Below are 17,959 nucleotides of genomic sequence, written 5' to 3' on the forward strand. Positions count from 1 at the left end.
GGGAGAGGAAGAGGAGGAGGAGGAGGAATATCGCGCTTTAGATTTCAGTTACAAAGGCCTTGTAACGTTGATACCGTATAGTAGAAATACCTCGACGGGCGAAAGTGATTAATTATTCGTACATAATGTCGCTGAACAATTAATGAATTAAACGGTCCGGGAGATAGATTCATCATCGCTTTAAAATTACATGAAGTCATGAAGCGCGCAATCTATTACCGCAAAAGAAATATCGTTAAAAAGTAAAATGGTGATCAACAAAGGCGGCTGCCGGAGAGGGTATCAACAAGTACATACATTTTATCGTCGACGTTGATAAAGCGAAACTCCTGTAATGCCATTATGAAGTACGCGTTACAAGACAGCGCACGCGTTAACCCGCTGGGACATCAATCCGTCTCGCAAGTCAGTCTTGTGCATCCTTTGTAAACTAAGGCTGCCAGATTTATCTCCTTTGACGGAAACAACGTGAAATAAACAAGAGGGCAAAAGAGAATGTCTATATGTAGAATATCCAAAAAGCCGTTCCCCTTTTAATAGTTAAATATTAAAATAATATTTCTCTTTTATTTAACATGTCGTTCCGAAAATAAGAATTAAGATGTGTTAAAAAAAACATAAGGGTCTGTGATTAATATAGATAATGAAAATATAACGATTGATTAACAGATAATGAAAATGTAACGATTGTACGAACAAAGCATTTTTGTTCGTACAATCGTGAAAGCATTTTTCACGTTAAACCTCTTAATATTAAGCCTTTTGCTTCTTTCACGTAAGTCTAAATAAAGGCAGAGGGGGAGGAGAGAGACGGTAAAGAGAGCGAACGGAGAGAAATAAAAGATTTCATTGCTATAATTTTTAGTATAAGAGTTTATCGTAAACTCTTTTATTAGCTTCTGTTTCGTAGGAATTGTTGCAAGTAATAAAAAGAAGATACTCGGTATTTGGATGATAAAATACCTCCACTTTGATCTCTCAGCTCATACAAAATACAACTGTATTTATTACAATTTAACAGTAAGAACAGATGATATTTACGGTGTTTGTTGATGAATCTCACCTGTATGTCCGTTTTCAAATTCGTGGGGATATTGGTCCACTCCATTTTGGAGCAGGACGCCTCCAGCATCTTGTAGCTCCTGATGTGCTGGCACTTCTTCTCGGGAGCGGGAGTCGAGTTCGGCTTGCCCAGCACCAAGGCCATTTCCGGTGGTATCGTCGCCACGACGAAGCCCAGTAGCAGAAAGCCATTAAAGAGAAGGATGCTCATGTCTGCAACAGATCCAGCGAAAACATGCGCTTGAACTTTGCCCAAATCGAATCCTCGATCGGATAATCGCTTTGTGAGTGGAGCACGAGGTGGATTTCCAGAGGAGGGAGGAGGGAGGGGGGGGGGAACACCCTTGGAAAATTGTCTGGCAGCGCGACACCGTCGTTACGTGTTAGCGCGCTGTTTACGACATTTATCGGATTGTATTGTAATATGTTACGCTAAATCGTATTATTGATATTTTGTACGGTTTCTTTCTTGACCACTCCGCTTTAATCAAAATATCATTTCCTCCGTTTTAATCCGAAAGATTCGTTTTTGCAAAGCGATGAGCGGACGGCCGGCTTGAAGCAGTTAAAGGAAGTTGATTAGCAGCCCGCGAGATAGCTTTGAAAAAATTGTGGAAACTTTTCCAATCGCCCCCGTCCCTACCCCCCCCTCCCCTCTACCCCTTCCGTAGTTGCACGTCCATTTACGTGCAACTCCGGTATTTCCGTAGCTTAATTAAGTACCTTTCGGGATGAAAAAGAAAAAAGGGAGTGTACGCGCGCGCAAGAGAGAGAGAGAGAGAGATATATCGCTTTGAAATCGTAATAGCTCCAGCTATATGCTGGAGCGCAATCGCGTCTATTTGCGTTCGCCCGTTGGATGCTTTCCATGTCCGGAAAGCGGTATTATAATTCTGATAAGCATCGTTTTCGATCGAGATCGATCCGACAAACGCGAGCGAAGCGTTTTCGGCGCATCCTATTACACGGCAAGCGTCGTCGTCCGGCCGGCGCGGGCGTCGGCGGCGTCGCCGACGAGAGATGCGGTTGCCGAGAGCTGACCTCTTATATAGCCGGTTAAGTTGTCAGTCGAAATAGCTGGCCGGCCATCCGGTCCGCTTACCGCCGGGCGAAGTAATTTCCAGGTGGTGATTCCAACTTCGCGCATGGCGCATGGCGGAGAGAGAAAATTTTGGCCGTGTAAATTTTCGGACTTTGACGGCGCGGCGAGCGGGCGGGCGAAGTGAAATTACGGAGGGGCGAGGAGGGTCAGTGCGGAAAGTTAACGAGGCTCTCCTCTCCTCCGTTACGCGTCTCCTGCATCCCGTTTTTTGATGTAAAAGCATAAAACTCGCGGCGCTTCGTGCGCGAGAGGGAACAACACGGCTGCCGAAAACGTCCCGCTCGTTATCCGCGCGATCGATCGCCCGCGCGTTTGGTACCCCGATCAAATTTCTGCTTGCAGCACAGGTGTCGATGTGATACACGGGGAAATGTTTTACGACGTGGACTCGAGAAAATTGTGGGGGATATCGGATTTATAATTAATTTACTCGCGCGCGCGACATTCGCGACTTCAGCATTTTTAAGACGCCTCTCGGCTTATAAATTTGCACGAAGGACAATTCCGCGCATTTATCGCATACTTCGCCAGGTGTTTCTAAAAAAGTGGAACGTGCGTCGGACGTACGTTCGCATTCGTGAACGGGAATATTTTATTATATTATTTGCGCGTATACTGCACTGCTGCTATTTCTCGAATATTTTGAGATCTTAATCCCGTCGTAAGAAGCTTCTTTCGGTTTTTTTTTTTCTTATACCGCGCGACACTTCGTTGTACGTCGAGAATATTTTCCCCGTTCCTCGTTCGCTCCACCGCTAAGCGCCTCGTTCCGCGCGGAGGCGGCGGCCGTTGCGGATTTTTATCGCGGGATTTATTGCGCATTTCGATGAGATAAAAATTTCAAGGCGCGCTCCTCCGCCTGCTACCCCCGGGGGCTTGGATATTATAGCGGGAAACCCGGCTTCTCTCAACCATAATTAAAATTAAATTGCAGTTAGCTAAGACGAAAGTGCTCTCTTCGCCAAAGCCGAAAGCTTAATAGCATTGCGTAGGATGGAACTGCAGAAAGGAAGATGATGCGCCTGCACGTTGCAGTTCGCCGTTTGTGTAAAGGACGACGATGATGACGACGACGACAACGACGACGACGACGACGACGACGACGACGAGAGAGCTTCACCGACTTCCGTACGTCTCACGCTCATTTGCCTGCATTTGAAAACGTTATTAATACAAATTGAAACGGCAGTCTCTCCCCCCCCCCTCTCTCTCTCTCTCCCTCTATCTCTCTTTGCAAAACTTCCGCCCGATCTATCTCCCAATACAACATCTTGATAATCAAACTTACTTTGAGCACTCTGTGACATCGCTCTCTTTCTTCCGTCCCTCATTTTACACAAAGAGAATTATGAGTCTATTAGTTGTGGAATTAAATCTGATAATTTTACAGAATATTTCTTAATTGGTTGTCCGCGTAAGTTTTGCGAAATATATATTTTAAAATAATTTTTATGAAATTAGACTAATACCAAGAGATTTATATCTTTTATTTTTTTGGCTTGCAAGAATATGCACCAAAAATTTTACATAAAAGAGATATAATTATTTAAAAAATATATATATTTAGAACACATTTTAAATGATGTATATTACATTGTGAAATATCCGATATGAAATATCGCACTCTGCTTTATATATAAGGCATTAAAATACTCGTTATATAGAAAAAAAATCATTTTCACGCAATATTTTTTTTCATCGAGAAACGCAAAGAAACATTTTGAAGTATCCTTCTTCCCTCATCGAATATTCCTGTTTGCAGATACCTCCTCCTCGAGAAAGATCTTGATAAAAATATTGATGTAATATCACGAGGAGGCACGCTTGAAAGCGTTCGAAAGCATTTTCCTTGATCATTCAGTAATACCCTTTATACCGCTTCGGGAGTTGGAAACACGGAGTGTGTTTCATTTAACGGATTGCGTTATAAAGCCGTTATTTACCAACACGTTGACTAAATACCACTCGGTATTAATTTATTATTTTGTATTCACTTTTGATGATCCGTGAATAATATATTCACAACGATAATACATTTCACGCTGGTGGTGTGACGAGCCCGGGCGCGCTTTCATTTCAATCAGCAGCGACAGCAAATACAATTTAAAAGTACATTTTGTAATAGGAATATAGCTCGTTAAAGCACGGACAAGAGTCCAAATGACTGATTCGGATGTAATATCGCGAAAAATATCCGGAATATACCGTTACATGTAAATTGATTAATAACGGTTTTTAAATCTTCTTTGCTCCGCCCCCTCGAATAGTTGATAACAAAAATATTGCAGATATTTGATATATTGTAAAATGATTGACAAGTTCATGAAACAAGATAGCATAATTGACGCAGTAATTTTTATAAAATTTGTAAAAATCCAACGTTAGTTCGGAAAGCTAAAAAAGCTTTTTTTTTTAATCTAATGGACTTGCAGTTACCTGATTTAAAATTTATTCAAATTTTCTAGAATTTCTACAAATACATTGATACTATTATAAGAGTATTGACACATTAATTAATTAAAATTTTCATCATTAAAAATTATCCGATTTATCCGATTTATCTGATTTAAAATTTATTCAAATTTTCGAGAATTTCTGTAAATGCATTGATCGATGCTATTAATTATAAGAATAATGTATCGACACATTAATTAATTGTTGTAAAATCACTGTCATTAAAAATTCGTAAGCCGCCGACGAATATCATTTATTATTCTCGCAATAAATTCCTTTCAGCTATTCCAATTATTCAATTGTCATATTATTTTCAGCTGTTTTAAGCCATTTATCATTCATTTATTGCGCATTCTGGGACATGTCCCCTCAAGCGGCAATTTTATTTTAACTCTTCGAAGGAAGGGATCCATTCGCGCATGAGACGAATAATCGAAGGATAAATTTTCCGCGAAGCTCGCGTAGCTTTGTCGAGGCCACGAGATTCGGAAGTCGATGCCATCGACAATGAAACAGTACACCGCTGCACTGACATTGTGCCGGGGAGCTTATTTCCGGTGCGTACGGGGAAGGGGGGCTGGAGGAACGGGAGAACGGTGGATCCGTTTACAAGACGGCCCCGGTGATTCATGCCCGTGCAGTTTGCAAGTTTTGAAAGAAGACGACGCGGTGTTTATTGTGCCAAGATCTGATGAACTGCAGAGGCGTGGTGCATGGTGAGTTTCAACCAGCCGTCAGGGGCTTATCGGTCCGAATATCGACCACACGTCGCCGTTAATATTCCGCATGAGAGGGTCAGGTTGTACATATCACGGGTGTCCGTAACACGTGCGTCAAATTTCGGACGTTTGCAAAACACATGCCGAGCGCATGCCCCACTTGGAAAGAAATTCACCCAAGGGACGGAAAGAGCCCTTACAAGTGGACCTCTTCAAGAAAAAGTCGCTTAATTAAGAAGAAGATCGTATAACACAGTCGCGATAACCGGGGGATATTCTCACGTTATTCCGTTACGTTGGAAAAAAAATTCCTGGCAGTTATTATTGATGTATATATGCATTTTTAAGATAATTTTTTTTATAAAGCGCCTCTTTGAAAGTCTTGTCTTTCCCGATACGTCTTCAAACGTACGTCGTCGCTATTGTATAGATTAATGGTTATTAGAGATCTTTGTTGTATAAGAAAATATCGGTATGATATTACATCGGTGGTAGGAGTCCTCATTAAAATTCAACGGCAGCGAAATGTTCCGCGTGGAATTTTTATTTTAATTTAATTATTTTTGTCGGCTGAAGGGGGAATATCTTCTCTTGACAATTTTTAGCCGCGTGGGAGATTCGCTATAACAATGAGACGAACAAAACTCGGTTCGCTTCGCGCGCGAGAGAGAAACGTCGGTCGGCCGCGACGTTATACCCGACTTGTACGGCAGCGAACGTAGGTACATGTATCAAGCTTCACTGCATAAGTAATTACGCTCCGCCGTTAAAAATCTGCTAAATCTTCTCTCGTCAGAAGGGAGAAGATTCTCGGCGACGACGAGAGGCTAAAAGTCTCGGAGGAAAGGCACCGAAGCGAGAGACACACGTCGCGAAAAGTAAATGTTTCATCTCAGACGCGACAGCGCGGAAAGGAAAAAAAAAAGGAGGGACCGGCGAGTCTCCGATTCGCCGCGAGATACGCGACGGAGAGAAATGAAAATTTCATTTACATCTTAATGGGATCCAATTATTGTCCCTTTAATTCCCGGCGCCTTCGGTACGTTCCCGCGCGGAAGTGCCCGGCGATTTTCGATCTCGCGAGCGGGCGATTCTAAATGCGATTCTGCGACGCGCGGAGCGCGCGATGCCGACGCCGACGCCGACGCCGCCGCCCGCTCGACGCGTTGGCGTTTTACGAGGCTTTCGTGGCTCAAGATGGGCACGAAAATAGACCGTGTTATCGGCGCGGCGCGGTGCAGCGGTGCATGCGGCACGACATTACGCGATATACAGCAACAGGTCTGCGCAATGTTACGGAAAGTGGATTCGGTCGGTCGGTCGGTCGGTCGGTCGATGGGTCGAGTCGGCCGGGAAGGCGGCGCGGCGCGGCGGCGCGGGACAGCGGCAAGGATGTCGGAGCATGTTTATTCACGACGCGTGGCTTCGATTGGCGGAGCCCGCAGCTAATTAATTTACTCGCTCGTCCCCGACAAATGCCTACTGGCGATCTCAATTGAATCGAGAGCGACGTTAACGTATCCTCGACCGGGAAGAATAAACGTCCCTTTTCTCCGCTGCGGGGAGGGCAAGCAGGCGTCGCCGCGCCGATTGACAGACGCCAATAAGGTCAAACGACGTTAACGTCGAGCACGAGGCTATTGGCTGTTTAATATACATATATTTGTTATACGTAACGTGCTGCTTAACTCGCGCGGTGTACAAACATATAATTTATGCACGTGTAATTCGCACAATATTCAAGCCTGCGCGCATATTGGAATATCAGCTGGTTGAATTTATTGATCTAATTATAAATTATTATATTTCATATACATATATGTACCTATATATTTTGTTATAATTATTAGGTACATATTCTAATTATAATGAGTCATTTGATACTATTAATTTTTGTGAAATTATTACATAGCGAACAGACAAAAGACGCCTTATAATTTATTGCATTCTGCAATAAATTCTCTATCGAATGCAAGTGAATGTAATTTTCAAGAATATAAATACGTTACGCTCAGAAATGCAAATATACAAATAAATAAAGAATTATGCAAATGCGTTGAAAAATTCGACGATAATTAATAATATATAATTTAATATACTTAAAATAATATATTAAAATATAATTAAATTATAATAAATTAATACAATCCGATGGATGTTGAGCAACGTATCGACGTGGACATCATTTTGTCAAAGGGCATTTTGTTGATCGATCAGAGCGGATCGACGGACCCGCAAATTTTAAATCCGATGGTTTAAACGTAAGGAATTCCGGTATAGCTGTTACGGTACGAGTCATGAAAAATTCAGATTTCCCCCTTAATAAATAAAGGTATCGAGAGCTAATTCTTTATTGCAGCGATGTCCAATATCGTTCGCCACTCGCCACATGTGGCGAATAGGTTATTGTAACAGCACTATATCCTATAGCCGGGCAAAACAAACGGCCGTATTGTATCCCGGTATCTATGGGTAAAGCCATTTAATCGATGCATATCTTTCCTTCCATAACAGAGCTTAATTAATTTTAATGGCACAATCGACGATCTGCGCGGCTGCAAATTAGATCAAATAATAATAACAACAATAATAATCCTCTCTCGTAGTCAATTCACAATTTTTCCAGCACGTTTCGTATTTCGAGTATACATTTACACTCCACTCTATAATCCTTCACGTATCGATATTTGTCGTGTATAATATTTATTTCTCGTTTCAAGTGTAATCAAAACGGTTTTCAAATTTTCTTGATTTTACATCAATCTCGAAATTGCGCATTTAAATGGCGGGGGCTATTATGATAATTGAAATTGGAAGTACAAATTTAACGTGTGAAATGACGCAATTCGTTGCGTCAATGTGTGAACTCCGGTTTTTTATCCGACACTCGCGCTAAAAGAGAGAACGCTCGAATGAAAAAAAAGTCCATGTCCGCAATTTCAAAATCGATATTTACCGTCAGTCGTCACTTTATTAAGCCTATGCGTCTCACGCGCGCGTTTTTTACGATTACTACGTTTATGGCAAACGTCAGATGCAATTCGCAAACAGCGAGAAGCGTGCTACTGCAATTTCCCTCGTATCGCCTCCGACCACCACCGTGCACTCTGTTAAATCAATAGAGAGGCTTCGGCATTCGTACGTATGCACCGTTCGTGCTTTACATCGGAAAAAAAAAATATATATGTATGTGTATATATATATATATATATATATATATATATATATATATGTATATATATATGTATATGGATCTCCCGCGGATCCCTATTGGCGGCAGATCAACGAACGACTATAACCGGGTCAATGAGCGAAAATGTAATTAATTACAGGATTAGAACCGATGAGATGTAATATCATCTCCCTCCCGTCCCCTTCCCAACCTTCGCTCTTCAAAAGAACCCATTTTCGCGAGTCATCTCATTATGCTCGCCGTCGTGGAGCTCAATCGGGGATCTTCCAATGCGAGTTGTATTATCGCGCGATCGTATAGTTTCTTCAGTTTCTAAAGCGAGACGCGATGCTCTCATTTTACATGAGCGCGAATCTCGCTCCCTTGATCGTTTCTCAGAGACGAAGCGGCGAAAGGGCAATTAAATATCGCCATCGATAATCCTATATCGGCGCGGGCATTTCGCCGTCGCATCCGTACAGCTAAATAATTCGTTGATTGACGCGCGCGCACGCGGGAAATCGTATTGTAAAAAGCAAGCGGAAATCAATGCGCAAATGGAAATACACTCCGCTCTATAATCCAACGGCGAGATCGACAATAACGTTTGATTTTTTTTTTATGTAGACTGGATGTAGCTTCTGCCTCAAAGGTAATACAAATTGGGCGACGATACTTTTTTTTTTCGAAACATACAGCGAGAGATGTGAAACGAGAAATGAAATTGATAGCTTTTGACTCTCGGCGACATGAAAGGCGCTTGTAAAAAAAAAAGGTGATAAAGAATCAAAAATTGTTGCGAGAGACTCCTGCACGGCGAAAAAGTTTTTCTATTAAAATAATCCAGAGAGAAGCGGAAAACACACGGCGGCCGCGCCGCGCCGCATGGCTCCTCTATGGCGCTGCATCTATATATCGCGCGCATAATGGCAAATTCCTCGGTTAATTTCGAGTCTACTTTTTTCCCCCGGCGAAAATATCGAGGCGCCGATATTTTAAAAGAAGCAAAGGGATTTTCCGGGGAGGGGTGAACGAAGTTTCAGGCATGCAAACTTAATTGAACGCCGCATTTCTTCCCGAGTTCTTCGACTTCTAATATTAAATATCTTGTTAACTATGCGCACCTCGGGGCAAGGTTATTTTTGTTTAATTATACAGTCCACCGAAATCCGAAAAGTCTCCTCTTTCGCTGCAATCGGTATTGCAAAATTATTTACGTCACGGGATCGAGATACAACCTATACTATTATACTATAGTAGGACATTCGCGATGTATGTGTGTGTGATCCCGACGGTGATGAGTATCGCGCGTCGTTCGAAGTTCGATCGACAGAAGTAATAAAAGCTTATGCGCGGCCTTTGAACCGTGTTTCGCCGTTACCCTCGTCCCTGAGAAAGCGATCCGATTGAAGGCTTTGATCTGCGCACGGTACACACCGTGCACACACGTGCCCTCGCATCTTGATTTCCGTATACGATTGCGTACGCGCCGCAAGCGTTATTGCAGCCCACGGGGAGGGGGGGGGTAGGGATTGCGCCATCGAGTGAAATTCTTACCGATCGACCGACCGACCGAACAACCCGACCGATCGATTGAGAGAACACGCGCGCGCGCTTCGATATCAGGTAAATCGATGAGCCTCTTAATAGCGCGAATCGCATTGATATTGCCTCGCGGTACCGCCGGTTTCCCTCCTCCCCCCTCATACCTCTCCTCGATCGTGAGAGGGTCCCCCGCAAAATTTATCTCTCTCCATATCTTCCACGCTAATCTCGCGGGTTTTCGCCGGACGGCGATAATAGTCGCCGTGCACTGGAAGTTGTTTCGCATGGGGGAGGAGGCGCGGCCTCACACCTTGGCCATTAAAACTTCGCCGAGCTCTGTACTCGCCCGATATTATTCGACACCTCATTATCGTAAACCCGATATCCGCAATGGATAATAGCGAGTTTACAAATGCAAGCGGGCGCCCCCCTGGTACCTTTTAGAAACACAATGCTTGTTAACATCTACGTCTAACGGACGATATTTCACACGTCGGATATTATGATGGACATGATGAAAGAGATAAAGTGTTCCCCCGTCAGTTTCTGTTTTAACAGAGTAATAGAGAAAGAGCTTTTTATCAATTAACTTCGAAAAAAGTACGCGCGAATTTGCGCGTTCGACGAAGGAGATATATGGGGTTGCACTCGCGCGAGCGAGCGTTACGTAGAGTATAGAGGTAGAGAGAGATTTAAAAAGGATGCGATAGAATGTCAAACGAGGGGCGCATTTATTATCCGAAGCATGTATTTAGCCACTCGTTAATTCATGTCAAAAGTGTCGGAAGCGAGATTCGTCGTATTCGAATAGACGAGTGATGGAATTACGACGAAATAACAAAGGATAACACTTCCGCGCGTATGCCTTTCCGGATTGACTTTAAATATTTCAACTGGTATTAACTGTTATGAAATTTTTAAAAATATACGACACGTGTGCTTTTATCGCGCGTCGCACACGCGTGTTACTTGGTAAATAGCGTAGTGTAACATTATCAAAATAATGTCATCACACATATACACATACATACGTATTCATATATGGATACGCTGAGATCAAAATATCGATCCATTCAAAATTCTAAAAATTGTCCTAAATTTAAAAAATAAAATTTTAATGTATTTCTCTGTCTCTCTTTCTCTCTTTCAAATATTATAGGAACAGCCTTTCTATTTCTCTGCGCGTGCGGCTTGTCACTTCTCTAATCTTTCCACTTTTTTTGTTTTTGTGTGGTTTTCACTGATCTCACATGTCAGCAGAGACTCACATTAAGGTGACTCGTGAATGCTTGCGTGCGTTTTATTTACATATACAACTGCGCAGAGACAACCGCGTGTCTTGTATCTTACAACTACTTGTGTCTTACAACACGCTTGGGTGGCTCTCCATGAATGTCAGAAGATCTTATTTTATCTGTGCTGCTCCTTATTTTCCAATATTTGTTCTAGTAATCCGTTCTATATTGCCTCCAATCCTCACTTAAAAGCCTTTATACGTGCATTTCTCTCGATTTTGTCGTTCTCCTCCTAATAAGACTATCACTTATCAGCGTTTTTTTTCTCCAAGTCGTCACCACAATGTGGAATTCACTACCTGTTATCATCAGCCCAAATAGCTGAGTATTTAAGCGTGAGCTTCGACATCTGCGGCAGCAGGAGACGCACTCGTTCTCGTCATTTATCTTAAGATAAATTATCTTAAGATAATTCACACATATGCTTACTTTTTGCTAAACTTTACTTTTCCACTATTATTTATTTACTATTATCTTTGTATTTTTCTATTTTATTATTTCATATTTTTTATTTTGTAGATATTTCGTAAATTCTGCGTATAGCTATCAAGGCAGATATTTTATTTTGTGCAGATATTGTCATGTCGCGTAGTTGCTATTTTTACGTAGTTCTTCTTATTATTATTTTTGTGTTATTGTCTTTTTCCCTTTTCATTTTCTTTCTGCTTATCACTGTTGCATTCTTAGAAGGCTTGTCCTAGAATATCAACAAACGCCTTTATCTATCTATCCATTTATATCTCTTTACTTCCCCACTCACCTATTTTATGGTTTACAAGATGCGATATCGTGTAAATCGTATCCGAGGATTAATACTGCCACAGAATATACCGAATAACGTCAGAAGATATGAATACAAGGTATAACTTGTGCATCGCATGTAACACTGGCGTGTAAAACAGGATAGCCGAGTAAACGCGCGAGGCATAGATGCGGCTTGTCGGTTCGTGCCGACGTATTATACAATATACAACCTGCACATCCCCCTCCCCCTACCCTTTCCCTTACCCACTTCGAGCGTGTTGCGCCGATTTACGTCAGTTTAATTCGCCGAGGTTCATTTCGACGTTGAAGAATTACAGCGCCGGGATTTTAATGCACGCGAACGTGCCGACCGTCTCGCTCGCTCACTCGCTCGGTCGCTCGCGTGCAACATACTCTCCCACCCATCTGCCCTCATCCTGTGCGCGCGCGCGCCAATGTTTTTAATCTCTAAATTACGCGGTCGAATCGCTCAATTAAAGCTCCTCCCTCGTGTCGTTCGCTTCTCCCCTCCCCCCTCCCTCCCTCTCCCACTCCTCTTCCGTCCCCGGTACCGCGCTCTCGTACGGTCGAGCGCTTTCGTGAAATGGCGCGCAAAAAAGTCCCGCGAGACAACGAATCCAATAGCGGGAATCGGCTCCCGCGGGAGCGCAATCTAGATTACGTCTCTGATACCTTGCGGGAGAGCGTGCGCGCGCGAGCCCGATCTGAATACGACGCGGCCATCCCGAATTTCGTCGCGGGCGCATTAAAAATGTCTCGTGAAATCTTCGCGAGGAATTCGGGGCGAGTGAACGAGTCCCTCCCTCGCGATTAAAGCGCATATCTCCCTTCGTTCCCGCAGCAGCCGTACAGGATATTCCGTGTGCGAACGTCACAATTTCCGCGCGGATTCTGCCGCGCGTGACGTCAAAATTTCCCTTTGAAATTTTCCCGGAGATTTCATCGATCTTACATCGCGAAAAGTTTCGCGTAATGTACTAAAACGCCCGTAATGTACTAAAACGCCCGTCGGGGACGCGGGTACGTGTTTCGCGTATCCCGTCGGGTAATAAATTCTTAATTCTTAATGCGCGTGTAATACGCCCCCCCCCTCCATCCCTCCCTCTCCTTCTCCTCCTCCTTCCTCAATGGATATTATTCTTGAATCAACTGAAAAGCGAGCCTCAAATGCTAATTTCTGGTGATTCCGGGCCGAACGACCGGGTGCCCGAGTGCTTTCTCGATTGTGAGTCGCCCGGGTGTAAATTACACTTCGCGCGACCATTCCCCGGGCTAATGTACTTGGACAGGATCTTTAGGTACAGGAGAGCGGTTAGGTACCTTCTCTAAGAAGTTTCCAGACCCCGACCCTCTTCATCACTAACAACAGGCAATCGGGTCTCTCCTTGCATAAAGCTTAGTACCGCCGCGCCGATGCGGTGTAACATCGTAAGCTCCAACAAATTCTTAGAAGCTATACGCTCCTCGGCAATCTTATTTAACCGTTCATCGCACGAAATCGACATTAACTGGGGCGCCATCGCGATGCTGGACGGCGTCGGTTGATTAAATGCGTCACTTCAATTAGTTATGTCGACAGAGTCAGAAAAACTAATCTAAACAGCTCCCCCCGATATCTGATGGCGGATAAAGCGTTTCATTAAATGAACGCCTTTTCTCTTTCCTCCCCTTTTTTTCATCGAGAATCAGGAAGGGAAATTTAAATAGCGGCCCGCTTTGTAAAACATCCCGCTACTTAAACAAAAAAAAAAGGAAAGAAAAGATAGAATAAAAATAAAGTAAAATAAACGTACGGCAAAGGTGATCTATTTAATTAAAGCGCAATCATTAACGTAAATTGTACCTCCCTCTCGAGTAAATTCCTTTGCCGATAGTTCATTAAACTTTTTAATCTTCCCGATTTTATACAAGAAATAATTTCTGTCCGTCGCCGCTTTTATATTCCTATAACTCCCCGTTTCTTCTACGAGTTTTCTTATTACAGAAATAATCTTGCCGGCTGCCGGCGCGTTATGCGGTACAACTTACGAAAAAGGGGAAACGAATAAAGAAAAGAGGAAAGACAATCGATTGCTGCAGTTACTTGCAACGATATTCTCTTGGTCGCGCCAACTTATTCCGCAACGACATCGGTATTATAAGAAAACATCGCGCAGTGGTGCTTATAATAATATTTCTGCGAATTGTTTTCGCGCAAATAAAGAAGTACAACGAACAAAACATATTTTTGGTAACTACTAAATAAATAGCTGAATCTAACGTTATTATTTATTGAACGGCTCTAATTAATATTACAATACTGTAATCTTTAAACAAAAAAATTAATGTTTTTTCAGTTTTTTTGTGATTTAACACAGAGGAGATTTATAATCCATTTCTCTAAAAGAAAAAGAATGTACAATATGTACGCTATCATGTATCTTCGGTCATTAAATATTAATCGACTTACTAAAGTATGTCGACAGAACACAGCAAACAGCAAGTTATATGTAACGCGTACCTGTTAGTTGTAATTTCCCACTCAACAATATAACTATAATATATAACACAGGGCGTTGCATTATATAGTTATACTGTTGAGTGGAAAATTACAACTAACAGGGACGTTACATGTAACTTGGTGTTTGCTGGAAATCCATATATATTTGATAATAAAAACCTTTATACAATAGTTACTTACATTTCAAAGCAATCTGGACAGGCGAGAGAAGAAGAGACATCGAAGAAATATGCGCCCTCTCAGAGACCATTTCGTCGAAATTGTGCAAGTTGATATATATGCAAACGCGTAAGGGGAACGATTGTCGATTTGCGCGACTCGGAAGTATTGTACTACAAACGCATTCCGCACAAAGAGAGAGAGAGAGAGAGAGAGAGAGAGAGAGAGAGATCTCGATCATCGAGAAGAACGTAAGAATCTAGCCGATTTCGATATATCGCGGAATCCCCGCCTCGACGGATCTACGTTTGCTTAAACACCACTGCGCTGTCGTACCCGATAGCCTGCAGGCCTGAGGCGTGGCGAGGACGAGGGCGAGGGGCGAGGGAGAGCCTCGGAGGTAAGAACTTTCGACAGAAACCAATTACCTCCGAAGAAGCGCTGATTTTACGCAAGACTAGCTCCGCCGCGTCTCCGGCTGTCGCGGCCCGGCGCGGCACGGCGGCGCGGCGAGAAGCGGAAGAGGAGCGCGCGGACCCGCGCGCGGCACTCGCGACTCACTCGCGCGAAGCGGCGGGCTAAGCGGCGCGCGCGATTTTAAGCACGCTTACCTCATTCGCGCGCGGCGGTCAGCGGCAGTCGGCGACGCTACACCGCGTCGAATAAAACAAATTCGACCTAAGACGAGCGGAAGGGAACCTTCATCCAGAAATAACACGCGCACTCTCGCGAGCGTGCGCGCGCGACGGTTTCGCGTCGGAAAACGAAAATACCTGCGGAACGTCACGAACGGGCGCACAATGGTGCGATGGGTTTTCGAGCAAGGACTACTATTGCGGCCCCCCTTTTTGTCTCACACTCCCCCGCGCGTCACACCTTTATTCTTCTCCGTCTCCCTGCCGCCCGCCCTCTCGCTGCTCCACTTCCGCGCGTAATGTGTCAATGAGCGCGAAACGAGACTCGGACGATTTTCTCCGTCACGCCACCGCATCGAGCTCGCCTTCGGTGCGCAACACCCGCGGGATTTTTATCTGCGTCTGTTAATCCTCGCTGTATCCTGCACGCGCGCGCCATGCGACGCACGTTGAGTTTTTTTTTCTCGATTGATGGGATATTTGATTTATCGAATTTTTTCAAATGTACACACGGGGGAAATTGCGGCGAGCCGCGTTGCACAAAAAATAACGTTTGACTCCTTTAATCGTTGCCGAATAGAAAAGCGATCGATTTATCTTGTTTTCAGAGAGACAGAGAGAGAGAGAGAGAGAGAGAGAGAGAGAGAGAGAGAGAGAGAGAGTCAGCGATACCGTGCGTGCGTCACAGTGGAGACTCGCAATCTCACGCAATAACAGTGTTGAGCTCATATTCGCCACGTCAAGAGTTATGTGCTCTCGTAATACAATAATTCTCGCTACAATAATTCCGCAATGAGGTTGATTACGTTAATATTTTTTTATTACGCGATCTGCGAACGCACCACCCGTGGAATTGTAATTCGCAATTTATCAGATTAATCTCGCGCGTTTACGTTAGAATTACGTTGAAAATGATTGCATTATTCTTTTTTTTTTTATAATATCCTCATTTTTCCCACATTTTACGTACGTATAATATAAAGAGCTATGATGCAGGAGCCTCTATTCGTGAAATATAACGTCAGATGCATACCGCAAAACCTGATATCACAAGCGTCGCAGTGTGTGCTTTGCGACGCGTCATTTGTTCCTTTTTCCTTATTATCCACCTTGTTGTGTATGAATACCGTCGTAGCGCTTTTGGAAACATAATTTTGTTTAGACAAAAGAACACGCGGACGTCTGCTATTATGTTGCCGCGCGTTATTTCATTATTTTAAAGAAGTTGTTTTCTAACTCTTGAATCTCGCTTTTGTTGAACACAACACATACGGGCTGCGCGTTTATAAATATTAATAAGCTTCCCCCCCCGTATTGTCGCCTTATTATCGTTGCCATTTGAACGCAAACGGGACCTGGCAACGGGGTTCCCAACGGTTGCACTAGTTTCACGTTGTAGCCTCGACACGGTCTACTTGCACTTGGTTATGAGTAAACTAAGTCGACTCAACTAACTCTTTTCGCACAAACGTAACTCGATTGTTAACAATTTCAAAATTTCACATTAAATTTGAGTAACCGACCGGTTCCAACGGAGAAAAACCTATGTGTTATATTCCTTGGGAAAAGTATATATTTTATAGAATCAACATTTTTGAAGGACTCTTCAGATTTGTCGTGCGCGGTTTCCGACCCCGCTGGGAAATATGCCGTTTATCACAGAAGAGAGGGAGAGAGAGAGAGAGAGAGGAGCCGGACGATGGCACGCACGCACAAGCTCGCGCCGTTACCGTGGCGTTTTACGCCACGGCGCGGCGGATAGCGAGCTTTGATTGCGCTCACGCTGCCGATTTCCGCGGCAATTGGGCAAGTTGGCCGTATCCCGACCATGCACTGTTGCGCCCGTTTCTCCTAAGCGCTTTTTCATAGTTTCCCGCGCGCGCGGATAGCTCGCTAAACTCTCTTCCTCTCTCGGCAAACTCCCGCCGTATTTACCGAGGGTATCCCCTGCACACCCGGGGGTGTATCCCGCCGCGCTAAGCCCGGGAATAGGTACTCCGCGCGATGTTGCGGCATCGGCTTTCAAAAATCTCCCCCTATCGTCATTCGTTCGCCGAATCAACCGGAAGAGAGGCGAGCGCTCTCGCGGGTGCCGACGCCCGTTTTGGCGCCCGCGAAAATCGCTCGCGGAAGATATATTTAATAAGCCCCCCTCCCTCCCCCCCCCTCCCCCGCCGCTTTGCGTGGGGGGCCGACCCCGCGGAAGCAATTAATCGTCAATGGTACTGAATCGGTAACGAGATCGGTTTGCGCGTCGACGCGCTGTGTCGACGCGATTAATTCATGTTAATTTATTAATAATGTCGAATAATGCGCCTGTGGAGTACCGCGCGTTCGCGCGCGCGCTACTGGACCATGCCGCTTTTGAATTCATTATAACGGTGGCGCGTTCGCGTCGTGATATACGACGGATCCTCCTCCCATGCACGCGCGTGCACAGAGGGCATTATTTAAATTTAATTAATCCCCGGCCTTTGCTTACTGACTCACTTTAATTAATCCTTGGTACGCGAACACGATCGTCCTGGTGGCGAACGACGTTCCCTCCCCC

The 17,959-nt window shown here is 44.1% G+C and overlaps 1 protein-coding gene across 6 annotated transcripts in view; it reads right to left on the minus strand.

The window, feature by feature from the left end:
• The window catches only part of LOC105452848 (leucine-rich repeat and immunoglobulin-like domain-containing nogo receptor-interacting protein 1), an 86,909-nt gene that overhangs the window by 4,198 nt on the left and 64,752 nt on the right, over window positions 1–17,959 (minus strand). For all 6 annotated transcript variants that reach the window (XM_011694336.1, XM_011694339.1, XM_011694340.1 and 3 more), the window contains one exon: window positions 1,064–1,275. In XM_011694336.1, coding sequence (XP_011692638.1) covers window positions 1,064–1,275 — 212 coding nt within the window. The remainder of the gene's footprint in view (window positions 1–1,063; window positions 1,276–17,959) is intronic.

The sequence above is a fragment of the Wasmannia auropunctata genome, unplaced genomic scaffold, assembly GCF_000956235.1.
Source record: "Wasmannia auropunctata unplaced genomic scaffold, wasmannia.A_1.0 LD336026.1, whole genome shotgun sequence".
In the NCBI taxonomy this organism is placed as follows: Eukaryota; Metazoa; Arthropoda; class Insecta; order Hymenoptera; family Formicidae; genus Wasmannia; species Wasmannia auropunctata.